The sequence below is a fragment of the Falco biarmicus genome, chromosome 19 (assembly GCF_023638135.1).
Source record: "Falco biarmicus isolate bFalBia1 chromosome 19, bFalBia1.pri, whole genome shotgun sequence".
NCBI lineage: Eukaryota > Metazoa > Chordata > Aves > Falconiformes > Falconidae > Falco > Falco biarmicus.
Genome location: NC_079306.1, coordinates 5,594,956 through 5,618,873, shown reverse-complemented (window position 1 = coordinate 5,618,873; position 23,918 = coordinate 5,594,956). Strand labels below are relative to the sequence as shown.

General features: G+C 61.5%; 3 protein-coding genes across 15 annotated transcripts in view; 1 reads left to right on the top strand and 2 right to left on the bottom strand.

Moving 5' to 3' along the window:
- Nucleotides 1-75: 75 nt before the first annotated feature.
- On the bottom strand, nt 76-15,398 carry CGN (cingulin). Of its 3 annotated transcripts, none has more exons than XM_056322051.1 (21): nt 15,325-15,398; nt 9,170-10,204; nt 8,895-8,995; nt 8,605-8,674; nt 8,285-8,380; nt 7,816-7,967; nt 7,341-7,482; nt 7,046-7,258; nt 6,524-6,672; nt 6,106-6,247; nt 5,819-6,019; nt 5,372-5,578; nt 5,031-5,288; nt 4,348-4,518; nt 4,076-4,237; nt 3,511-3,600; nt 2,256-2,339; nt 1,247-1,365; nt 1,058-1,166; nt 784-947; nt 76-705 (listed from the first exon to the last, which is right to left on the bottom strand). In XM_056322051.1, exons 2-21 carry the CDS (start codon nt 10,181-10,183, stop codon nt 564-566), a joined length of 3,786 nt encoding a protein of 1,261 aa, XP_056178026.1. In that variant the 5' UTR covers nt 10,184-10,204; nt 15,325-15,398; the 3' UTR covers nt 76-563. The 3 variants fall into 3 exon arrangements, with proteins under 3 accessions (XP_056178026.1, XP_056178025.1, XP_056178024.1); XM_056322050.1 differs by lacking the exon at nt 15,325-15,398 and adding an exon at nt 13,063-13,482; XM_056322049.1 differs by lacking the exon at nt 15,325-15,398 and adding an exon at nt 10,468-10,737.
- Nucleotides 15,399-15,830: 432 nt separating this feature from the next.
- PSMB4 (proteasome 20S subunit beta 4) lies at nt 15,831-18,616 on the top strand. The gene is made up of 7 exons (XM_056322558.1): nt 15,831-15,968; nt 16,180-16,386; nt 16,803-16,949; nt 17,116-17,197; nt 17,317-17,433; nt 17,936-18,024; nt 18,478-18,616. Exons 1-7 carry the CDS (start codon nt 15,862-15,864, stop codon nt 18,488-18,490), a joined length of 762 nt encoding a protein of 253 aa, XP_056178533.1. The 5' UTR covers nt 15,831-15,861; the 3' UTR covers nt 18,491-18,616.
- Nucleotides 18,617-19,983: 1,367 nt separating this feature from the next.
- POGZ (pogo transposable element derived with ZNF domain) overlaps nt 19,984-23,918 on the bottom strand; it is a 37,601-nt gene continuing 33,666 nt past the window's right edge. For all 11 annotated transcript variants that reach the window (XM_056322149.1, XM_056322146.1, XM_056322148.1 and 8 more), the window contains 2 exons: nt 23,352-23,376; nt 19,984-23,217 (listed from right to left, as the gene is read on the bottom strand). In XM_056322149.1, coding sequence (XP_056178124.1) covers nt 21,645-23,217; nt 23,352-23,376 — 1,598 coding nt within the window. In that variant the 3' untranslated portion in view covers nt 19,984-21,644. The remainder of the gene's footprint in view (nt 23,218-23,351; nt 23,377-23,918) is intronic.

Below are 23,918 nucleotides of genomic sequence, written 5' to 3'. Positions count from 1 at the left end.
CCTGGTGCCGCACAGCCCGACGTGCCGGAGCCTGCGCCACCCCTTGGGCCCCAGATGGCCGATGAGCCACAGGCATTAAAAGGCTCGATTTTATTTAAAATATCACCTGGAGAGGGGAAAGGGCAGTGGGGGGACGAAGGGCGGCTGCATATAAAAATAAGCCAGGGTGGCCGGAGCCGCAGGTGCCCCCAGCCCCTCCGGCCCCGTGCTCCGGCTGCTCCCACAGGAGCCTGATCCCTGGGGCCGCATCCTGGACCCCAGGGCCATGGTGTCCGGCGGGACCCGGTCACCGAGGGGTGCGGCGGCCGCAGTGGGCGGCTTCCCCCAGCAAAACATCACGGTGCAAACACACCCTGAGACCCGTATGAAGACCAAGAGGCAAGACAGTGTCAGGGATGGGGGCGTCCCCCCATCCCACCGCTTCTTGAGCGGCACTTCCCTTCACGGTGGTGTTATTGGAAGAGTTTTTGCATCGAGTGGCAGCAGCTGCGGTGAGCCTGTCACCCGGCCTCTGGGACGCAGCTCTGCTCTGGGCTGGAGCGGCCGGGGCAGCGCGGCGGGCGTCAGCAGGAGCTGGTCTGGAGGCTGGCCTCGTTGAGCAGCGAGGCGATGGAGGAGGGCCCATAGGCGCTGTCGAACTCCTCATCTGAGCTGAGCTGGTCGTCTTGTAGGGAGGAATCAGTGGCTGAACGGGCGGCCTTGCGCCTGAGGAGGGAGAAGAGGGGTCAGCCCTTGCCTGGCACTGGGGCTGGGACACCCCCCCCCCAGCCTGGAGCCCCCTACCAAGCCTCCTTCTCCAGCGCCTTGATGCGGTTCTGCAGCTGCTCGTTGAGCTCGTGCTGCTCCTCCAGCTCTCGCTGCGCCTTCTTTCGGGCGCCCTCCAGCCGCTCAATCTCCTCCTCTGCCTCGTCCACTTGACGCTTCAGGGCCTTCACCCGCAGGCTCAGCTGTGGGGAGACGGCGCAGCTCCCATGGGATGGGGATGGCCGGTGCGGGGCAGGCGCCCAGGGGTCCCGAGGCCGGTCGGCATCTCTGAGGGCTCCCACCCGCCACCTACCTGGTCCTTCTGGTTGCTGACGTGCTGCCGCTCGTCATCGATCTGGATGGTCAGCTCCTTCACCTTCCTCTCCAGCTTGCGGTTGGAGGACAGCAGGACGCTCTTCTCCCTACGGCGAGGCATGGGGTGGGGGATGGCACCCGGCGAGGGCCAAGGCACCCCCGAGGCAGGGGTCTCTGTGCCCGGTACCTCTCCTCTGCCTGCAGCTTGTCCTGCAGCTCCTCCACCCGCGCCTCCAGCTGCGAGACGTTGCTGCTGGGTTTCTGCAGCCCCTCCGAGCTGGCCAGGCGGTTCTTCAGCTCCTTGTTCTACAGGGAAAGAAGAAACCCCAAAGCCGTCCCAGTCACCCCCGCGGGGCTCCCAGCCCCGGTGGGAAAGGCGCAGAGCCTGGCTTATGTAAATCCCGGCGGTGAGTCAGGGCCCAGAATCCCTTTCCTAAGGAGGAGACCTAACGAGCCAGGTTATGTAACGGCAATTAGCCGCGCTGGCACCAGCCGGGGCACGAGGCGAGAGTGGAGGGAACAACGATGTACTGGGGACCACTGGTCTGCAAGAGCATCAGCTCCGCGATGCCCATCCCTGCTCGACACCCCTGTTTCTGCTCTTAAACACCCTTGTTGACCAAAAACCCACAAACCAACCCCAAAAGCACCACAAAACCCCGCCCCGCACAGCGGCATCACCCAGCTTCGTCAGCCGGCACCAGTAACGATGGCAGCCACTGCTGGGCCAGGCCCCGCGGCATCAGCAGTAGGAGCCCCGTGTTTTTCTTGGCAATGGGAATTCCACACCGGGAACAAGAACAGCTCGAGGAGCTTAGTTCCCACCGATCTGTCTCGTTAAGAGCCAGCTTGGGGTTAGCTAACGAAGGGATCGGTACGCAAGCTGGCGGGGAGCCGTGAGGAAAGGTAGGATCCAGCAGGAGAGCCACCCTGGGGAGATGCCAGACAGCTCCAGGGATGCTCTGGCCAGTGATGGGGAATGGGGAGGATGGGACGGGCCGTATCCAGAGCAGGGAGGAGGAGGGGGAACTTCACAGCAGGAAAAGCTCCTCGGGAACACAGTCCCTCTCCCAGGGATGCTCTGGAGAGGAGCGGGGCCCCGCTGAGACGCTTTGCCCTGCATCTCTCATGGGACAAGGGGTCTGGCCACCCCCACGGCCACGGGCTAGACCCAGACCCTCGCGGCTCAACCTTACCTGCCTCTCCAGCGAGGCTTTGTCACACTCCAGGTCCTGCCGGCTGGAGCGTTCCTGCAGCAGCTCTGCCCGCAGCTGGTCGATCTGGGGACAAGGACGTGGCACGGGTTGGCTTTGCCACATCCTTTGCCGCTGCATTTGCTTGGCGAGAGGCCAGGGTCATCGCAATTTCTCCCCGTGCCACTGGCGCTGCAGAGCACAGGAAGACTCAACGCACCCAACAGCTGCACGGTGGCTGTCCCGTGGCACACAGCCGGTGTCGGTGACACCAAAAACCCCCGACAAGAGGATTTTGGCTCCTTCCTAAATCAGTTACCACCATTCTGGCGAGCAGCCCAGAGATGAGGGCTGCAGTTTTCCACTGGAGGGTTTAAACTGGTTGGACTGGGACTCAGGGATCCGGGTGTGCTCCCAGCTCTGCCTGGCACCGCGGGGCACAGAATGGGTCTGAGCCACCAATGGAGCAAAACCAGAACCACCCCAGGGGCCTTCTTCAGGTTGACCGAGGCGAAACACACAGCTTTGTGCGTTATTTTCAAGCAAAGGAAATCGGAGTTTATACAAAAAATTGCTTGAACTTTACTGGAGCAGCCCCAAAATCCAGTGGGGCCCCCTCTGAGCCGAACCCAGCTGCGGTTTTGTGTACACCCCAGCTCCGCAGACACATCCAGCATTTATGGGAAAAGTCTCCCCCTGGGATGCGCCGCTTTCCCAGATGGAAAAATAGGAAAACCACCCCTGAGGGGTGGGAATCCCCTTTCCAAGCCCCAGGCTGGATCCCGGCGGGGCAGGAGGGACACAGGCTGTAAGCAGAGGAGCTGCCCCAGATGCCGGGAGGCTTGTCGGGCACCTCCTGCCCGCCCGCAGAGCTCAAACACCGGCTCCGCTTTGAAGGTAATAAGCAGGTGGGTTGAGAGGGAGGGGAGAGCCTCGAGACCGGCGTAATTTACGCCCCAACTTCCTGCACAAACACAAACCTCACCCTGTAATTTCAGGGGATTTCTTTTTTTTTTTTTTTTCCTTTCTCCAAGCTTGTATAATTTCCGTTTGTGCCTGAACCAGCTTTCCAGACACCGTCATCTCGGTTGTGTTTAGAGTGACAGAGGGCTCCAGCTTGCTTGCTAATAACTAATTAATGGGGTTTTAACTCCAGTGACCAGTTGTACCCGAGGACCTGAGTTATCCAGCACTATTTTGCCGGAGCCAGGGGTGGCTCTGCCACGGCACCAGCCAGGTTTGGCACCGTCTGCCCTACCTGGTCTCTGCTCCGGTTGACCCTCTCCGTCAGCAGCTCCACTGTGGTTCTCTCCTCGTCCAGCTCCACCTCCAGGCGCTTGGACTTCTCCTGCAAGGGGACGGGAAGGGTCAGCATGGGCAGGGGGACAGGCAGCAGGAGGGGCTCAGGCCAGCGAGCCGGGTGCTGGGGGAAGGGGCTTTGCCCCCACAACGCTCCCAGCCCTGCAAAACCCAACCCAAGCAGCCCGGGAGGCTCCGGCAGGCGGGAGAAGGGAGATGCTCGGATATGAGACCCGGCAGCTTGATGCTGTGCAGCCCCCCGTGCACCCACCACCCCGCTGGGGGAGAGCAACCCGCAAAGCGAGGGCAAGCAGCAAGCCAAGCCGCGGGGCAATGCCGGGACGGAACTGAAACAAAGCCGGCTGCGCTGGCAATTAATAAATATTAATATTAGGAGCAGCACGCCCCCCGCAGCGCTGCCAGGCTGCGTAACTCCCCATGGCTGGGCGAGCTCTGCCCCTTGCTGTTAGCACACAGCACTGCAGGGATGGGGTGAGCGGTTTTGGGGTGCCCGCGCTCCCCACCTCCAGCGCCTTGACGTGCCGCGAGCGATCGTCCTGGGAGCGCTTCTTGGTCTCCATCTCCTGCTCGAGGTTGTGCAGGCGCTGGAGCAGCACCTCCTTATCCAGCAACACGCTCTCCCGCTCCGCCTGGCTGTCCTGCAGCGCTTGCTTCAGCCGAGTGACCTGTGGCACGGAGGGCAACAGTGTCTCCATGCGGGACGTGTCCCCGGGCTCCCCATGGAGGGTCGGAGAGGACAGCGTGGGCACCCACAGCCCGCCAGCCCTCACCGCACCTCGTCCTGCAGCCGTCCCATGCTGAACTGCATCTTCTCCACCTCGGCGCCCCGATCCTTGGCTTGTTTTTGGGAGTCCGTGATCTCCTTCCGCGACTTCTCCTTGAACTCCTCCAGCTGCGACTTCAGCATGGTCAGCGAGCTGTGTGACTCCTCTGTCATCTGCTCCAGCTGCGGCAGAGTGGGGACAGCTCAGGAGCTGGGGACCAGCCTCTGCACCCTGTCCCGAGCTGACATGCTCGAGGTGGGAGAAGATACCCGTGGGCACGGAGCCGGCAGGGACAATTCGGCCCTGTGGGCTCAGGAGCATCGTGGAGAGGGGTGCAAGCCCTGCCAGAGCAGCCTGGATGACTCCAGGCTCTGAGCAGGCACCAAGCTCCTGAGGAACTGCCTGGAGAAGGGCAGGGGATGACCTGGCCCTGGGACACCTGGGGATGCTGATCCCTGGGGACAACGTGGTTTTGCAGAGTCTCCCCGGCCATCGGGGAAGGATCAGTCCCAACCGGCTCTGCAGGGAAACCAGATCCATGCCCAGAGTCCTGAATCCCCCCGCCCCAACCCAGTGAGGGCGTCTCAGAGATCCCCAACCTGTGGCACAGAGACCAGGTGTCACGGCACACGATACCCCATGGGACAGGGGACCTGGGGGTGCAAGTGGCCCTGGAGCCACCCATGTGGCCAACCTCTTTGTTCAGCTTCTCCGTGGTGCGGTCGAGCAGGCGCTTCTGCTCCTCCAGCTCGCTCTTTGCGCGCTTGAGCTGCTCCTTCTGCCGCTGCTCGTCCTGGTAGGACACGCTCAGCTCCTGGTGCTCCTGCGTCAGCCGGGCCAGGCTCCGCTGTGCCTCCTCCAAGCGGGTCTCCAGCGACCGCTTGGCCATCAGCAGCTCCTGCTCCCGCTCCATGGCTTCGCCCAGCGACTCCTCCATCTGCCTGCGCTCTGCCTGCAAGCAGGGAGGAATTCGGACTCCTTCCCGTGGCAGGAGAACAGCTCAGGGCAGCTCAGGAATGGCTACAGCCCCAGTACCTCCAGTTTGGTGACCTTCTCCTTGAGCCGTGCCTGGGAGCCCTCCCAGTTCTCGCCCAGGCGCTCGTACTCCTTCAGCTGCATCTCCATCCCAAGGATCTTCCTCCTCAGGTCGTCATTCTGCTCCTGTACCTCCTGCAGGCTGGACTCCACAGTCTTCCTCGCCTGCTCCGATGCTTCCCGCGTGCTCTCCAGGGATGCCTTTGCCTACAATGCAGCCATGGCACGGGGTGGACCCGGGGTCAGCTGCTGAGCCAGGCGGGCTTGGAGGCCAGCTGGGGCTTGCATCCATCGGGAGGAGCCCAGGGTGGTGGATCCAGGGCTGTGGATTTGCCTCATCGCCCCCACAGCTGCAAAACCTGGGGCTCACGGGAAGGCGTGAGGGCACCCACAGTGGGGAATCAGCTCGTGGCTGGGCAGGGGCAAACCCCTTTGCCTGGTGCTCACCTTGGTGGCCTCGTCCCGCTCCTGCTGGAGCTGCTGCAGGTCCCTGCGGTACCGCTCCAGCTCCCCATCGCGGCTGGACGCCTCCTCCTGCATGGTGCCCCTCAGCGCCGCCAGCTCCCGCTCCCGCTGCCGCAGCTGCTCCTCCTGGCTCTGCTTCTCCGCCACCAGCTCCCGCTGCGTCTCCCGTGCCTGCCGCAGCTCCTGGGATGGAGGAGACAGGGGGTCAGCGACCCTCAGCGCTGGACACGGTCCCTGGTGCTGCGTGTGCCTGCTCCCTCCTCACCCACCTTCCTCAGCGCCTCCAGCTCGCTGGGGTCCACCGCGCTGCTCCGCGCCTGGTCCGCCTCCTCCCGGGCAGCTGCGAAGCGTTCCCGCAGCTCCCGCAGCTCCTCCTCAAACTCCTCCCGCTCCAGCTTCACCTGCAGCAGCCTGGAGAGAGGCAGGATGAGGCCACCCAAAGCCATCCCCGTGTCTTCGTGTCCTACAGCCCCGTTCCCAGGTCCCAATGTGCCTGGGAGAGCGGCACCCGGCTCGGCCATCGCCTTCTTCCCCACGTGCCCAGGGTAGGAGGAGGAGAACCAGCCCCATCCCAGCTCCCGACACGTTTTAATGGGGTTTGAAGTAAAGATGCTGGATGGTTGCGAGCGGCTGGGCCTCCCTGAAAGCTGCTCGTGGCTCTGGCTCAGGCACAGCCCTGGCACTTACTCCTGCTTGGTGTTGCGGAGCTCGTCCTTGTTCTTCTGGAACATGTCCCGCCAGTGTCCCGTCTCCTCTGTGCTCTCCTCCAGCTCCCGCTGCAGGTTCCTCACCACAGCATTGATCTTCTGCCTCTCTGACTCCAGGCTGGCCTGATCCTGGATGGAAGCGTTGAGCGCTCACCCACAGAGTGGCATCCTCACGGGATGCTCCAACGGTGCTGAGGTCCTGTCCCGGTTAATGCTGCCCCCGAACCAGCCCAGGAACCCCTGCAGGGACCTGGGGAGCCCCCACATCTCCGCACGTTGGCTCCACCCACCCCCAGCACCTCCACCCTGGAGGGTCCGTTGATGGAGTGAGAGCTGGGTGCCCCAGTGGGGTCAGTTTGGGGCAGGACACAAACCCCATTTCCAACTCAGGACTATTTAAGGGGGAATTCAAGGACACCAACTCCAAGACGAGACCCTCCCCCGCCACAGCCAGCAAGTGCCGTCCCCCGGCTCGCCCCAGCAGCCCTCCTCATGGCCGGACCTGTGAGATGTCCTCCATGCTGCGCCGCAGCTGGTCCATGTCGCTTTGGTACTGCTGCCGGACGCGGTCGAGCTCCTTGTCGTGGCTGGCCACCTCCTCCTTGAGGGCTCCCTTCAGCGCCGTCAGCTCCCGCTCCCGCAGCCGCAGCTGCTCCTCCTGCCGCTGCTTGGAGCTCAGGGCCTCCTCCAGCTCCTCCCTGGTCTCCAGCAACTCCTGGGCGAGCGGGATAGCCGGGCTCGGTGGCAGCCGAGCGGCACGGAGGGAATGCTCAGCCCTGGCGCAACCAGCGCCGTACCTTGTACAGGGCATCGCCGTCCGGGGACGTGCCGGAGCCCTGGCGCAGGTGGTTGAGCTCTTGGTGCAGCACCAACAGCTGCTCCCCGCAGTCGCCCAGCCGGGTCTCCGCCTGCTCCTTGGCCGATTTCAGCTCGCTCAGCCTGGGGGGCAGCACAGGGCCCCTGGCAGCCGGGCAGGGACCAGCCCTCCCCCCAAGACCCCAGCCACACCTGCGCCCCGAAGGGCTGGGGCTGCAGCACCCACCTACGAGCATCCACACTGGCGAGCGGCTCATCCCGGCACAGCAAAGGGGATGGGGACAGCGGGGGTGGCAGCCACTCACCCTGCTCTCCCCCAGCCCTCTCTGCATCCCCAAACGCCTCGGCCACCCTCCCCCCACCCATCCATCTGCATCCCCACATGCGGCACAGACAAACGGCCCCAGTCCTGGCGCGCTCGGCAGCGTGGCTGCAGACTCCGCTGGTGGCTCTTACTCTTGCAAACTTCTCTGCAGCTCCTGGGTTTTCTTGTCCAGGGCCTCACGCAGGCGCTGGCTCTCCCCTTCGGCCTCCCGCAGCCGGGCCTCCAGCGCCCGAGCAGAGCTGCTCCTCGCCGGCTCCCTGGGCAGCTCCAGCTTCTGGCGCAGCTGTGGGAGAGGGGACACCGGGGTGGGGGGCACATCAGTTATGTCCCCTCCTGGGGGCAGATCAGCCAGCGACTGCAGCGATGCTCCCGGTCCCCCCGCCCAGCATCCCCCAGCTCTGGTGGGGACAGGAAGGATGCTGCAGCCCCCCATCCCTGAGGCACCCCACCGGGCTGCAAAGCAGCCAGGAGAAGGTTTGGTCTCACCTGGGCACCTGAGCCCAAGGGAAGGGGGCTCAGAGCAGGGACCCACTGCGCTTCCCCCCCCCGCGGGGATGCACATTGCCACCCCGTGTCCCCCAGCCTCCCGCTCGGCTTCACCTTGGTCTCCTCGTCCAGCTTCTCCTGCAGCTCCTCCACCTTCTTGGCCAGCTCACGGTGCTGGGGCTGGGAACACGCCGCGTCCTTGGTGGGTGCCTGGAGAGACCCCCCAGGCTCACCCATGGGTTCGGGGTGCTGCAACCCCCCAGGGCCTCAGCCGGGTCCCCAGCCACTGCCTGCCAGCTGCACACCGCTGGGGTCCTGCCCTTGGCACACTGGGACACGGTACTGGGAGGGCAGGAGCTGCCGGGGGCGTTTGGGGACCGGTGTCTCCCCCCACCCCGCAAGCAGGGAGTGGCACCGGGATAGCTTTAACTCACCGCCAGCTCCTGCATCCTCTCCAGCAGCCGGGCAGTTTTCCTCTTCAGGGAGATTTCGCTCTCGCTGCTCCTGTGGGTGTCAGAGCAGAGGGAAGCACTCAGGGATGGGGGCGCGCAGCCGAGCCGGGGGGCTTTGCTGCTCACTCCCCCAAAATCCTGAGCGCCTGCTGGCTACGGGGGCATCCCGCTCCCCAACCACCCTACAGCCCCCTGGCCACAGCTACCAGGGCTTTGGAAAAGGGGCAGGGAGTGATGGGAATGCTCGGGGGGGGGGGCTTTGGGGGGCTCACCCCTCCTTCAGGATGCTGTAGATGACCTCCTTGGGGTGCTCGCTGCTGCCAGGCTGGGTGACCTCCCGCTGGTCCCGCAGCAGGTCCGGGGTGGATTTGAGCTGCCGTGAGGGATAAAAAAGCTCAGCTCCAGCAAGGACATGAGTCCCACCCCCCCACCCCCTGGGTCCTGCTGCTCCGGTGAACACCGATGCTCGCCTTTGTGCCCGTGTGGGTGCCCCACTCTAAGGGGCTTGTGACCCCTGTGATCCCAGCAGGATGCGGCCCCCTGGTACCTGTAGCTCCGCACGGGCTTTGCTCTGCAGCCGCTCGGCCATGGGCTCCTCCACGCCCCGGCTTGGCCGTGGGCTCCTCGCCCCCCTGTCCTCCATCCCCCCGGCTCTGCTCAGGCGGCCCAGGCTGCTGGTGGGCACTGGGGGCTGGGGGCGAAGGCTGCCAGCCTGGCGCTGGGCACCACTCAGCTCCCCAGCATCCGGCACATCGCGGTGGGAGATGCGGCCGTCCAGGCTCTGCGAGCGTTTCCTCTCCTCCGAGGGGATCCGGCCCCTCCTGGCCGCCCGCCCTCGCGGCTGCACCTTCCCGTCAAATTTGCTGATGAGGGAATCCACCGAGGAGAGGGGTTTGGTGTCTACGTCGCTGCCGCCGGCGGCTGCTGCAGCCTCCGTGTCCGAGGAGGCGTCCTTGCCCACGGCCCTGGAGCCAGCGGCCTTGCTCCGCTCTGGCGCGATGTTCATCATGCTGCTGCTTCTGCTGCCGGCCAGGGCCCGGGGCTGCCGGCTGCCACCGGCCCATGGAGCATCAGTGGCAAAGGGCTGGTCCATGGTGGCACTGAGCAGATCCCCGTGGGACTGCGACCTCCGCAGCTCCTCCCGGAGCAGCCGCTTGCCCGGCGGAGCCTTGGGGGCCGTCGAGGCGCTGCTCGCCTCCTCATCCGACGTGCTGCAGGACGAGCCGCGCTGGGGCGGCCGCCCAGCGTAGGGGTTCTCCGGCAGGTCTGAGTCAGAGCTGAGGGAGCCGGAGAGCCAGGGGCCGGTGGGGGGGTTGGGGTAGGAGCCCTGGCTCTTGATCTGCACCCCGAAGGAGTCGCCGCCCTTCTCACCGCTGTTGAGGACCACGAAGGGCTGCCCCGCGATGCCCTGCACCCGCACGGCCACCCCGTAGGAGCCGGGCTTGCTGCGTGTCTTGGGGGGTCTCCGGGGCTCCTGCAGGTCATTGATGAAGCGGATCTGGACACCGTAGTCCACGGGGCTCTGCTTCTCTTCCATCGCCGCACTCGCCGGCCACTCCATCCCAGGGCTCAGCACGCGGTCCTGGGGAGGGGGGGAGGGCACAGAGTCACCCGCAGACCAGAGGCAGCGCTCGGCGAGGGTCTGGCGGCACCTGCCCACCCCACGAGGATGGGTGCCAGAGGACAGCCGGTGCCAGCGCTGCAGCGTCCCCAGGAAGGATGGGGACAAGGCTCGCTGTGCCCGCACCGGCATCACCCGGCTGCTCCCGGGGGGATGCTGGGGAGGGCAGGGAGAGCGACCCCCGCCCCCCACTCCACACCCGGCATCGGCAGCCGGACCCTCACCGCGCGTTGTGCCGCTGGCCCCTGGCAGCCAGACCCCGGGTATGCGGAGGGGAGGCGGCGATCCCAGAGATCCGGAGATCGCAGAGATCCCAGCCGGGCTCCGCAGCCGGGCGCTGCTCCCGCTGCCTGCCAGGCGCCTGCGGAACGCCGCAGCCTCGCTGCAGCCGGAGCTCGGGCGCCCCTCAGCATCACCCCCAGCGCGGCCGGGGCAGCCGCCCGCGTCCCGTGGGGAGGGACAGAGATGAGCAGTGACATATTGGGAACAGCGTGATGTGACCCTCCCCCTCGGCCCCGGCGGCACCCACGGTGATACCGGCTGGCGGGAGACCGGAGGACGCGGGGGGGGGGGGGGAGGAGCTCACCTACGGCATCTGGGGGGGGGGGGGGTTAAGTGATGGAAAAGCCCCAGATCAGCCGCCTCGCCCCACGGCACCGTGCTCACCCCCACGGCACCGTGCTCACCCCGACTCCGAGCACCCACAGCGGCTCCTTTCCCCGGATTAAGCGGGATGCCAGGAGCGATGCGAGGTGCCGAGCGCTCAGCTTGCACCCGCACCCCTGGTGAGTGTCCCAGGGGCACCCCAGGATGCAAGGGGACCCCAAACTGGGTGGGGGGGGTGCTTAAACACATACCGTGCATGGAGAAAAACAAAATTGCCAACCCAGACCCCCACGCTTTCAGCTTAGGTCTTTGCCCCCAGAGCCGCCGCAGCCCAGAGCGGAGGCAGGGATGGACCGCGGGGTGCTGAGCTCAGCTGGATGCTGCCACAGCCTCGCGCCAACGCCGAGCCCACCTCCCCTCCCGCACCCGCTGTGCGGAGCAGCTGGGGCCGGAGCCCCGCTGCGTGGGACCTGGTGTTCTGCGGGGAGACAGAAGGTGCCGGCGGTGGCGGGGCCGGAGGAGCCGCGTGGGCCGGAGGCGGCAGCAGGTGCTGTGCCGACCCCGCTGGGCAGTGCCAGGACGGACGAGCCGTTCGCTTCCCCCGGCCGTGCCAGCTCCCTGCCACCACCGTCTGCTCCCATCCCCTGGCCAAACTCGGCAGGGGCAGCTCCTGCGCCTCCTCCATTTTGCTGGAGTCACCACGAGCCCTTGGGGTCTCCTGCAGCCCCCCGGCCCCAGCAGCCAGGGCAGCAGCCTGCAAAGCACCGGCTGCTTATTCCAGAGGCGACGGAACCCAGGAGCCAGCAGAAGGGATGGGAGAAGAGCCCCCCCATGAGCTCGTTATCCCTGCATGGTGTCCAGCTAACGAGATCAGCAACAAACACCAGCCTATGCGACAACACCCTGAGCCCAGCGCCCGCAGCCAGAGCCCCTGCAGTGAATCCCACCGGTCCTCCGAGCCATCGGGATGGGGGGGTCTGGGGGGAGCAGGACAGCCACCAACCTCCCGCGGGGAACTGTGGAGAGGGAACTGGCTGCAGGAATGAGACTTGGGGTTTCCCGCAGCTGCCAGTGTCCAAAGTGCGGCTGGTGAGGAGGAGGCTCAGCCCCCGGAGCCCCCGGGCTGGGCACCATGAGGCCTGAGCACAGCACCCGCCTTGGGAAGACCTTTGGATGGGCGGCGAGGGGTGGCACGGCATCCTCGCGCGGCACTGGGGCTCGGCAAGCAAAGCGCCGGCTGTGCCAGCACTGCCGCTGGCCAAGGACGTGGCTCTGCCCCCCTGCCCTGCCCTGGCACAGGCGGGAGGCAGGTGGCCGGTGACCGCAGGGGTCTGCCTGGCTGAGGGTCTGCACCGGCCCCAGGTGCCTGGCTTCGCTCCCGGCGTTGGGGGGCTCTGGCAGCAGCGGGAGCAGGTGAGCCAGGCCGGTAATCTGCCAGGAATGCCTCCCTCCTCCTGGCCCGGCTCCAGCTCGCAGATAAAGGGCTGGAGCCAGATCACATTCCTCTGTGGAAACAGCCCCGGGAGGGGATTTCACTGGAAACCACAGGGAAGGAGCCTGGAAGCCAGAGGGGGGGTCGCAGAGTTGGGGATAAACCAGGCGGGTTATTGTCACCTGCTCCAACACCCCAACCCTGCCCCGGGTCGGGCTGGTGGCGGTGGCACCGGGCAGGGGGTCCTGCAGCCGGGCAGGGGCGGGCAGCGATGGGGCAGGACAGGACCCTCACCACAGTCACGCAGCTCCAGCATCACGCTGCCGGCCGGCAGTGCCGGGGTGGCGAGCAGCCAGCTCCGCTCGCCCGGCTCAGCGGCACAATAAGCCCTTTGTGCCGACGACGTTAACCCAGAAAGTTGTTTTGCAATTCGCAGGCGGTGCTGGAAAAGGCTCCTACACTGAGCGGGGCTCTGCGCTCCCTGCCAGCGCCAAAACCAGCCAGGTAGGGAAGGCAACGGCAGCCGGCTCAGGCTGTTCCTCCTCCATCAAGGTCAGCCAGGTAACTCGACCACACGCCGAGGAGCCGGCACCGTTCCCATTGCCACCAGCACCCATCTCCGAGCCACCTTGCTCCGAACCGGGCAGCTCGTGCGGTGGCTGCAGCCCCCGAGTGTGGGGAGCAAACCCCGCTGGATTATCCCACGGCACCTCGACCCAGACCGACATGGCAGGGAAAGGGCCAGCAGGGACGCACAAAGCCCGTGTTTCTCCCCAGTCACCTGTTTTTTGGCTCCCAGCAAGGTTCAGGCTGTTCCCACCAAGGGTTCCCCTCCACCCCATCGGCCGCGCCGCTCGCTCGGGTGCGTTCGCACGCGGTTGCTCGGGGCCAAAGTCCGGGGATGGTTTCGGGCGCGGGCAGCACACGCCGTGCCTGTGCCCTGCCCGTCACCGGGCCAGCCCGCGCCGACACCGCCAGGGACCGGCTATTCCTGCTCTCCTGCAAACTCCGGAGCCTGAAACCTCGATAAGTCCTCAGCCGAGCACACGAGCCGCCAGGCGGGTCAGAGGAACCGAAACCAGGGCACCTGTGTCACGCAACAGGGACGGGCTCGCCAGGGTGCCACGACGGCAGCAGGGTGACGGCAGCAGGGCGACGGCAGCAGGGCGCAGCGGCTGCCAGGGGACACCACGGCGGGGGGGTAACGGTGGCCCCTGGGGCTCCCACGGGAGCTGATAAGAACCAAATTCCTTCCCATCCGCCCTCGGGTTAATCATCAACCCGATGCTGAAAATCCCGTTCCCTGCCCGCTCCCAAGGCCAGGTTTCGGGAACCGAAAGCCCCGTCCCCTCCTGCGGGACCCCAACACCGCAGGGTCAGAGCCACAACCATCGCCGTGCCGAGGGCCACCTCCTCCGCAGCGCCCCAGGACCACCGGCGCGGCACTGGCCGCACTGTGACGTGTTTACCATGGCACCCATCAGATCAGTTTACTGGTTTCCAAGCAAGTCGTGCCTTCAAAACCGGAATTATTTTGATCCCCACACTCACGGGGATAAATATTTCCCCGGGGGACACCGGCACGGAGCAGGGAAGAGCCGCGGGGACATAACGTGGCTCTGCACGAGGCAGCGGCTCCCCGGTGCTGCAGGGTTTGGGGGCTCCAGCTCCACCCCAAAGTAGGGACCCCCGTGTGTCCCCCTGCCACCGTCCTGCTGCCATGGCCAGGACCGGCTCGGCATCCCCCCAACTCTCCATCCCCGGGCAGCGCCTGGAGGCAACACTGCAGCCCCCACCCCAAAAAAGAAGACGCCGAGGAGGAAATGCTGCCGCGGCCGCACGCAGCGGGGGGCTCCGCCGCAAACCTCATCCCCGCCGGACAGAGACGCACGGCCAGGGCTCCAAACCAGCTGGACTGGTTGGGGTGGTGGGAGAGGCCAGGCAGCCCCCAGCCCGCCGCCAGCGCCCCTGGACCATGGCAGGCAGAGGACGGGACCAGCACAGTGGGGACCTTGAGGTGCACGTCGGTCATAAGTCGGGTGGCAGCGGGGGCGACACCCAAGCCCCACATTTTTCTTTCTTATTTAAAGAGGCTGCTAAAAACGAAGCCCCGGGTGCCCGGTGAAGCCTGAGGGTCTCCCGCCCCACAGTGACATTCCCGGTGGCCCCAGGGCTGCTCCCCTGGCCCGGGCTGCCACTTGCCCTCCCGGCTGGCGCCTCCATGCTATCCAGGCAGCATTGCCCAGCACCCCTATAGCGGGCCCTATGGAGGGATGCTATAGGGTCCCTGTATGGGAGCTGTCCTCAAAGGACAGGGCACCTGCAGACACAACTTCCATAGGGAAAAGCCGAGCCCTTATGGAAGGGGCAGTGCCCACAGCAGACAGGTAAAGGCACTTCTATAGGGGCCATAGGGGACAGCAGATCCCTGATGGAGGAGAGCTGGCACGACAGGGACAATCCAGGTCCTTCACTGGGGGAGCAGCCTGAGGGCTCCCTATAGGATCTGCTATAGGGCAGGTCACACCCTGGGGCAAGAACCCCTGCGGAGACTGCTATAGGGCAGAGCACATGCCAAGGACAAGGGACCCCACAGCATCTTCTATAGGGCAAGGTTCCCCCCCAGAGAAAAGCCCCTACAGGCCCAGCCCCTATAGGTTCTGCCATAGGGTAGAGCATAGCCTAGGAAGCAGAGACCCTACAGCCCCAATTCCTATAGGCACTGCCGTAGGGCAGGGCACAGCCCAGGAAAGACAACACCTACAGTCCCAGCACCTATGGGCTTTGCCATGGGGCAGGGCACACAGAAGAGATAACAGCCCCTATGGCACTAGCCCCTATAGGCTCTGCCACAGGGCAGGGCACAGCCCAGGAAGGGCAACACCGACAGACCCTTTCCCTAAAGGCGCTGCCATAGGGCAGGGCACCCTCCCTGGACAGCCACCCCTATGTGCCGGCCCCTATAGGCGCTGCCATAGGGGACCCCGCCACAGCCGCCCCTATAGGCGCTGCCATAGGGGACCCCGCCACAGCCGCCACTCACCGCCCGCCGCCGGCGCCGCCGCTCACCGCTGCCACCGCAACCTGTTACCTTGGCCCAGGCCCCGCCCCCGGGACCGCCCATTGGACCGCGCCAGGCCAGGCCACGCCCCAAGGCGAGACCAGAGCCGCTACGCCCCACCCCCGGCCACGCCCGCCGGCGCTGGCCGGCCCCGGGAGGGCACTCACGTGACGCGCGCAGTGCCGGAAGCGGGTTGCCGCCATCTTGGGGAGGGAGCTGCGGCCAGGGCGGCGGCCCCTGCGTGAACAGCCTCGCCCGCCCCTGCCCGCCCGCCCGCGCCCTCGAGGGGCCCATGCGGCCCCCTGTCTTGCGGGGACAGCGCGGGGACCAGCGGCGGAACGAGCCCTCGGCCCCAAGGGGCGAGTTTCGCCACACCCAAGATGGCGCCTGCGCCCAACCCTCCCAGCGGGCCCTGGCCGCACCCAAGATGGCGGCGCCCCGCCTCGCCTGGGCCTACGGCGGCCGGGAGGGGCCGCGCCCCCGAAGCGCCTGCGCAGCGCGGGCCGCACCGTGACTAAGATGGAGGTCGGGGGAGCGCGGGCGCCGCCGCCGTTCTGGGCCGGGGGCCCGGCCCCGGGGCAGACGTACATTCCCGGCGCGCCCGGCTCCGCCGCCGGCCGGACGCTGTGAGTGTGTGGGGCCGGCGGGGGGCGAGGGGGCTGGGGGCGCTGGGGTGGCCTCCGAGGGGCTGGGCTGTGGGTCTGGGGAGCCGGGGAGGAGCAGAGGTGGGAGCAGGGGGAGCGCTGGGGCGGGGAATTTGGGGCTGGGGGAGGCCCGGGGGGCCGAGGGCTGAGGGCCTGGGGGAGGCCGCGGCCGCGCTGACCTTTGGGCCTGCAGGAGCCCCATGGTGACGGGCACCTCGGTGCTGGGAGTGAAGTTCGACGGGGGCGTGATCATCGCCGCGGACATGATGGGCTCCTACGGCTCCCTCGCCCGCTTCCGCAGCATCTCCAGGCTCCTCAAGGTGAATGACACCACCATGCTGGGTGCGTCCGGTGACTACGCCGATTTCCAGTACCTCAAGCAGATCATCGACCAGATGGTGTAAGTGCTCTCACCCCGGCCGGCTGCGGCTCCTGCGGCCCTGCTCGGGCCGGGCCAGCCCCCACCCTGCTGTGGCTGGCGCCGTGCTGCCCTTTCCCCAGTCCTTAAAGGGCTGAAACATAATTAAATGCGTTTACTGAGCAGGGACAGGACTGGGCTGAAATCCCCTTTGTCCGCTGGCAATCCCTTTGGTACAAGTGTCTTTTCCAAATCCTCCGCTGAGCGCTGTGGAGAGCAGTTTCAGTTGCTCTTTGTGGCCTTTGGCTGTTTCGCCTCTTGTAGGGAAGGTCTTGCTTGGACACAGCCCGCGGGGAGCTCGCGGGAGGGTGCTCTGTGTGGTGCAGCAGGGGATGCTGCTGTCCTTTCTGGGTGGTTTCTGGCTTTTCTTAGTTGGATGAAATTTCTACCCAAATTAGAATCGATGAGGAGCTGTTGGGAGATGGCCACAGTTACAGCCCGAAAGCCATTCATTCGTGGCTGACGAGGGTCATGTACAACCGGAGGTCCAAGATAAATCCGCTCTGGAACACTGTCATCATCGGAGGGTACTACAATGGCGAGAGGTGAGCAAGGACGAGCGGCGTGGAGCAGGTGGTGGGTATAGTGTGTCCTTCCCCAGGGCTGCCTCTCATGGCATGGGATTTGGGAGGTTCTCTGGCTACGTGTAGCCGCTCAGAAGTCAGGTTGCTCTCCGGCACAGCCAGCACACTCACAGATCTGTCCCTTCAGCTTCCTAGGTTACGTGGACATGCTTGGCGTGGCCTATGAAGCCCCTACGCTTGCTACAGGTTACGGAGCGTACCTTGCTCAGGTAGAGTACGCTCTTGCTCTGCTCAGCTGCTAAAGCAGCCTCAGTGCTGGGTGACTGAGCTGTCAGGCTTGTGGGTTTGTTTTGTTTTTTTTTTTTTGTTTTTTTTTTTTTCCCCCTAGCCCCTGATGAGAGAAGTCTTAGAGAAGAAATCCAGCCTGACGAAGGAGGAGGCCCGTGACTTGATTGAGCGTTGCATGAAAATCTTGTATTACAGAGATGCCCGATCATTCAACAGAGTAAGTGCCCAGCTGTGCCCTGCCACGCCTGTGCGCGCTGCGGGCTGCTGGTCCAGTCTTCACCCAGGGTCGCCTCTGGTCACAGGGAACCTTGCAGTAACTCCTGAGTTGGCAGAGGGGGTGTAGTAAGAGATCGCGTTAGCGAAGCTGTCCTCCAGAGCCAGCCTCCCCTGGTGCCCTGCGCCTCAGAAGAGCACTCTGAGTCTGAGCAAAGCTCATCTCTGGTGTTTTCTGAGATCTGATGATGCTTCTCCCATCTCCGCAGCTGTAGCATCCAGAGGCTGCAACCTTTTAGCTTTGGGAGCCTTTCTGTCTACTGTCAACTACCTCTGCTTGTCCACCGAGGAAAATGTTACTGAATGCAAAGCCACGTTAAAACAAACCCGTTTAAAGGACGGCTGTAATTACTGACTTACTGATTAGAGCTTTCACAGGGCCCATCCTAAACCCAGGTCTGGAATTTGGGCTTTATTGAGAACTTTCAATGTTTTTTTGTCCTCAGTACGAAGTAGCTATTGCAACAGAGAAAGGCGTGGAGGTGGAAGGACCATTGACCCTGGAAGCCAACTGGGACATTGCACACCTTGTCAGGTAATGCTCGCTGGGTTACCCACGCTTTGAGCTCTTGGCCTGCGAGCTGGCAGTCCGGCAGATCCTGAAGGCACAAAATAAAGTGGTTAATGAGAGCTGGGTGATGTGCAGCCGTTGCAGGAGAACGTCCCTGCCACGTGCCTCAGTAGTCTCCTTGATCCCTGCTGCTCCCAGATTCCTCACGCTCTGGGAGGCAGCTTCGGGCTCCACTGTCTGCCTGGCCGCTCTCCCTTTTACGGCCGAGCCCTGAAGGCATCGGTGTGAGTTCTTCGGGCATGGGAGAGTGTTTTGTGGGTGTAGAGCCTGCTTTGCTGCCTTTGTGCTTCCTCAGGACAAGCATCACTGACAGGCAGCACCTGATAAAAGTGAAAACGGTGATTTTTGTTAGTGCAGATGTTGAGCGCGCCCAGGTTTTGTGTAGTATCCTGACCTATGTAAACATCTCCTTTGCAGTGGCTTTGAGTGATCTCCGAAGGGCTGCTCCAGGATGGTGTGTCCACGTTATCACCCTTTATACATGCTGTAAATCTGTTACTCCTTTTGAAGTTCTGATCTGACTTGTTTTGGAAACAAAATAAACCTGTTAAGACAAGCCTGTGTGTTTGTACTATGGGTGGGATGGAGTTTGTGGGATGCCCCAAAAATACTGATTTCAGGAAGTCTAGTCCTAGTTTCAGGTAGTGAAGGTTACTAACAGCTGCAAGGCTTTAGTTTTGCTGGAGAAGAGCGGCAAAAAAAAAAAGCTTTTGTTGTTTTCTTGCCTGGGGTTCTGGTAGGTACCGTACTCTGTTAGAAGTGTAAATGCACCGGCCTCGGCAGTCCCTTTACCGGATCGATCGGGTGTGTGTCAGCTGGGTCACGGTGCTCCCCGCCGCCAGGATGGGGACAGTGCTCGCTTTCCCCCGTGTCTCCAGCGAAGGTTTTGGTTGCAGGTTGGCACGTTTTGTGCAAGTTGCTTCACGATTTGCCCTAGTTAAAAGAACAACCTGCCGGCCGTAACGGGAAGCACGCTGTAATCCTTTGGGTGTTCCAGCAATCTGGGCTACCGTGTGGCACGTGCCGTGTCTACCTTGTGGGTGCTTGTGGTCCAGGCAACTCGGAGTTCTGATCTGGGTGGGTAAAAAGCCTCGGTCACCCTTTAAAAGCCACCTGTGGACAGAAGGAAAACGCATCTTTAAAGTTGTTTTCTGTTTAAAAAAAAGAAATGAAGTATTTGCAAACAGCATGCGGCTGAGCAGAAGAGTTGGATGGGTTCCTCCTGCTTTGGCTGAGCAAGCGCTGGCGCTCCCGGGGAACGTGAGGACCGTGGTGCCTTTGGCTGTTGGACGGGAGTGCGGGTGAGCGCAGACAGTGCTGCAGCAGCTCTGCCAGGCAGTGCGATGGGCTGGACAAGAAGGTGAAGCCAGGAGGGGAAGGCAGCGTTCCCAGACGGAGGTGCCAAGCTTGCCTACCTGCTGGCTCCTTGCTGCTCTCCTGTACCGCCTCCTCCAGCTGCCGAGCGGCCGGGCTCCAGCGCACGCAACCACATCGTCTCTAACGGTGCTGCACGCCACATCCTCACAAACATCCACGTTCTGCGCTCAGTGCCTGTCCAACGCACCAGCTGAAAGCACAGAGGGCAAAGATGAAAGGGGCGGTGGGTTTTAGTTGCTTCAGCGTTTTCTCTGGTAACAGATCAGAACAAGCCAGCCCTCCCCGCTTCCATCCCACTGCTCTGCCCGCTGGGAGCAGACACACAAACACGAGGGCTGCGGCGATCGCCCCACAGCTCCCGGCGGGGTGCTGTGCTGCCGTTACGTGCACCTCAGAGAGGGCCAAGTTGGGTATTTCTTCGCTTTACATGAAATAAATTAATAAATAATATCGAGTGGTATTTGCTACTACCCAAGATAAACAACAGCAAAAATATTTATTCAGGAGAGGATTTTATTAATGATTTTTCAGACTTTTATTTAAAAAAAAAAAAAAAAAGAAAATCTCACTGGGGAAGAGTAGGCTGTTCCACTGAACCTACTGAAGTTCAAGGGCAGGCAGGGGTGGCAGAAATGCAGTCGGACAGAACTCTGCCTTGAGTGTTAATGCCATGTAAACACATTTAATTACTGTCCCATCTCTGGGACTCTTCAGGACATGCGACACGACTCTGCGTCTTCCCCCCGCGAAGGGCGCGGAGCGGGACCCCAGCCTGCAGAGGAATCTGCGACGCATGGCAATATTAAGCATTATGATATCACAAGAGTTAAATAGTTTGTAATAAAAACACATGTTTATAAATCCATTTCCCTGGTTTTATTAAATGTTCCACTTATGTACATTTTAAAGATGAACCATTTACAGGTCTGCACATGCTGCCTCCTGCTTTCCTTGGGTAATAGGGAAGGTTCACAAAACCTCTATGGAAACAGAAAGGTGCAGGTGCTTCTGAATTCTGTATGTCAAAATGCTTTCCGTTTATACCATAATACATACAATTAAAAAACCCTCAAACATGCAAATTGTAGAAAAATTTAAGCTGGCAGTGAAAAATAAAAACAAAGGTCTTCTTTTTTTTTTTTTTTTTGTGCACATCACAGTTTGTTTCATTAAACCAGATTTCTAATTCTAAGGAACGTAGTGTCTGATGCCACTGGTTAAAGCAGGTTTATCAACTACTGGTAGTTAAAAGGTCAACGTTTAATGGTCCGTACAGTTTTAACTCCCATCTACTGTACAGGAAGATCAAGACAGACTTGACTTTCCTCTTCCACCATGTACCCTCTGTCAGTAATTCTTTGGAGCAAGGTGGGTGCCAGGTGGTTTCCCGGGTGGAGGAGAGGAACCACTGCACCGTGTCAGAAAGTCACCGGGAAAGCGAGAGGTTTGGGTCGGCACTGCCCCTGACTCCCTGACCCCGGATCGCAGTCCAACCCCAGTTCAAAGTGTCGTGGCTCCCAAGAAGCGGCGCTGGCACTGAACAGGCAAAATGCTTTTGCTTGTGTTTTTACCCTGCGTCCAAATTCACAAGCAAAATAATTACTCTTCTTAGAAAAAAAAAAAACCCAAACAAAAAACAAACCAATACCCCCCCCCAAACCAAAAAAAAACCCCACCCAACCCAACCCAAAACAAAAAACCAAACCAAACCCAAATCTTAATGGCCAATTATAGAAGGTTCACACATTAGAGCAGTAATTCATACCTAAATTTTCCACAGAAACCTAAATCTCTGGGTCAAGTGTTAAAAAAAAGAAAAAAAAAAAACAACCTGTGTTAAGACAACCAAAGAGATTTATATACTGGTTCATTAGCTACATATTTTTTTTTCCTTTCTTTAGAAATGGTCACATTGACAATGTATAATTCAAAACATTTCTGCACAATAAAAACAGAAAACTATGATACAAGTGAGGTAAAGAAAACGCAAAAATATTCACCCACAATATATTTTCAGAAAATACCAACACAGTGATTTTTCTTTTAAAAAAGCACAAAACTTATAAATGAACAGCATAAATGGCTATTTATCTGAGTGATCGCCTACGAATTTCCTAAACCCACAAATCCACAGGGAAGTGTAATGGTCTCATCCAACATTTATTTAAAAAATAACCCTTTCAGGATCACGATTCACAGAGCAGTGCTCAGATTTCCATCAGATCCAAATCAGCATCTTCAAAGCCATAAAATGATTCAGTCTCGCTTTCGCCTTCGAAGAGCTGATGGAGGATTTCTGGGTCTGCAGATTCCTCGGCCTGGGTCCGATCCTGGACCTCGGCTGCCGCCGCCTCCTGCTGCTCCTCGTTCAGCTTCAGCTGCTCCTCCAGAGAGGCAATCAGCTCCTCCTGCATGTCGGCGTTGCGCGTGGGCGAGTTGGCCGTGCCGTCCGGCCCGGGCAGCACGCTGGCCACCAGGAAGGACTGCTGCACAAGTTCAGGAGAGTCACTAATGACCTCCAGGACCTCTGCCAGCCAGCACAAAACCAGCTGGAGAAGAATGTCCGAGTCGCACGTGGAGTCCGCCATTTCCTTGGCTTGCTCTTTCCACTTTTTATGCAAGAAATTTTTCACAGTCCTTTTTATACAAACATCCAGAGGTTGGATTTTGGAGCTGCAGCCGGCAGGGACAACAGCCGGCAGAGTGCTGGAGGCACTCAGCAAGGAAAGTACTTCCTCGGATAGGTGCGTTCGGTGACAGTCCAGCACGAGCATGCCCTTGCTGTTCTGGCACTCCGTGTGCTTCTGCCACACTCTGGACGACCACAACTCCATGACTTCATCGTCGCTGTATCCGTTCTCCTTTGCTTCCAACATGATAGATTCCGGCACGTTGGCGGGCTGCTGTACGTGACCCCGGTAGAAGACCAGCGTTGGGAGAACGCTCCCGTCAGCAAGGATCGTAAGGACAACGTCGCACCAGGGCTCCCCAGTTCCCACCGTCTGCAAGGCGTTCTCCTTCCGATCGTCGCTGCTCAGCACCTCCATGTCGAGGAAGAGAGAGATTTCGTCGATGGCCGCGATCATGGAGAGGGGCAGGTCTTGAGTGTGGATCTGCCGCTGCACGAACTCGATGAAGCAGCTGGCGTTGTCCTCTACGTCTTTGGGGAGAGGGTGGGCCACGGCCCTCCGCGTGTGCATGCTGAGGTTGTGCCGCAGCATGAACCTCACCGCCCACTCGTAGGAGATCTTGAAGCCGCCCTCGAGGGATCGGCCAATCTTGGTGGCCTTCTGGAAGAGAGTCTCCTCGTTCACAGGCAGCTGCTGCTCTCTCTGCGTGAGGACCCACTCCGCTAGCTTCTCTTCAGCCTCTAGGCTGAGGTACTTGCCCTCTGACAGGGATGCCAAGTTCTCTTCTTGGAAAGCTTGAAACCTTCGTAGCCAGCGCTTGATCCGCCTCTGAGGATTTCGGAAGTGCTCCGCAGCCTGTTCCGTGTTGCAGCACAAAGCGAACAGTACAACTCGCAGCTTTTTTACTGACAGCTGCTCCTTTTTGCTTGCAGGCTCAGGCTCTTTTGTTGGCTGCTCATCTTCTTGAGCATCAATATTTAAGCACTCCTCTTCCTGGCAGACCAGAGGTCTGTTGTAGGCTGCTGGTGCCAGTTCAGGCTCCAGGTCACCTTTCGCAGGTAGCACGGACTTTGTTTTCACAGTAGCAGCTTTACTTAGGGAATAGGTAGGGCATGTGTTCTTCATGCTTTTGTCCTGGAGCTGAATGTGCCTTGAAGGGAGAGAGCACAGGACCTTCTTAAAACCCAGAAAATAAAGCTGTTGAGGGAAAACAAACGAGGGGGGGGGGGGAGGGGAGGGGAAAAAAAAAAAAAAAAAAAGCCCCACCAAACCCAACGGATTTACCTGGAATGTGATATCCAAGTAGGCCCTGTTAAGAAAAACAAAACAATGAAAACATTTGTAGCTTAGCAAACAAACACCAAGTCCGTGCAAGCAAACAGGGTCTCAGGGAGGAGGACCAGCCTCCTGCTGCTGTTACTCCCAAGCATCCCAGGATGCGGCAGGAACAGCCAACACTGATCCAGCCAATCAAACCCCAGCAGCAGCCAAGACCAGAGCGCTCAGGCAGGCAGAGCAGCCGCACCAGCAGCCGTTCCGCCACCCCCGTTGGCAGGGACAGGAGGAGCCGGGTCAGGAAAGCCAGGCTTCGGCCGGACCCCTGCAGGCGATGCCCACCCAGCTTCCCAAGCTGTGGTAACTCACAACAAAGGGCAGAGGCGGCACTGCCGGGCGCTGCGCACGGCCCAGCACCAGCAGCTGCTTAAGGGCCACCCGGTGTCACCGAGGTACACTGATGTCTGGGAGGAACAGAGGAACCCACCGGTGCTCAGCTGATGCTAAACACAGGTGTGTTTGACCTGGAGTCTATGAACTGATACTATTTTGCCCCACGTTATTTTTTTTGCAACT

Coding starts and splice junctions, on each gene's coding strand:
- CGN (XM_056322049.1), bottom strand. CDS start 10,722: ATGTCACTGCTCATCTCTGTCCCTCCCCACGGGACGCGGGCGGCTGCC. Junction 7,968..8,284: donor AGCTGGACGAGGAGACCAAG/GTGAAGCCGAGC, acceptor CCTCTCCCACAG/CTGCGCCAGAAGCTGGAGCT. Junction 4,519..5,030: donor CGGAGAAGCTGAACAAAGAG/GTTGGCCACATG, acceptor ACTCTGCCGCAG/CTGGAGCAGATGACAGAGGA.
- PSMB4 (XM_056322558.1), top strand. CDS start 15,862: ATGGAGGTCGGGGGAGCGCGGGCGCCGCCGCCGTTCTGGGCCGGGGGC. Junction 16,950..17,115: donor GGGTACTACAATGGCGAGAG/GTGAGCAAGGAC, acceptor CTGTCCCTTCAG/CTTCCTAGGTTACGTGGACA. Junction 17,434..17,935: donor ATGCCCGATCATTCAACAGA/GTAAGTGCCCAG, acceptor TTTTGTCCTCAG/TACGAAGTAGCTATTGCAAC.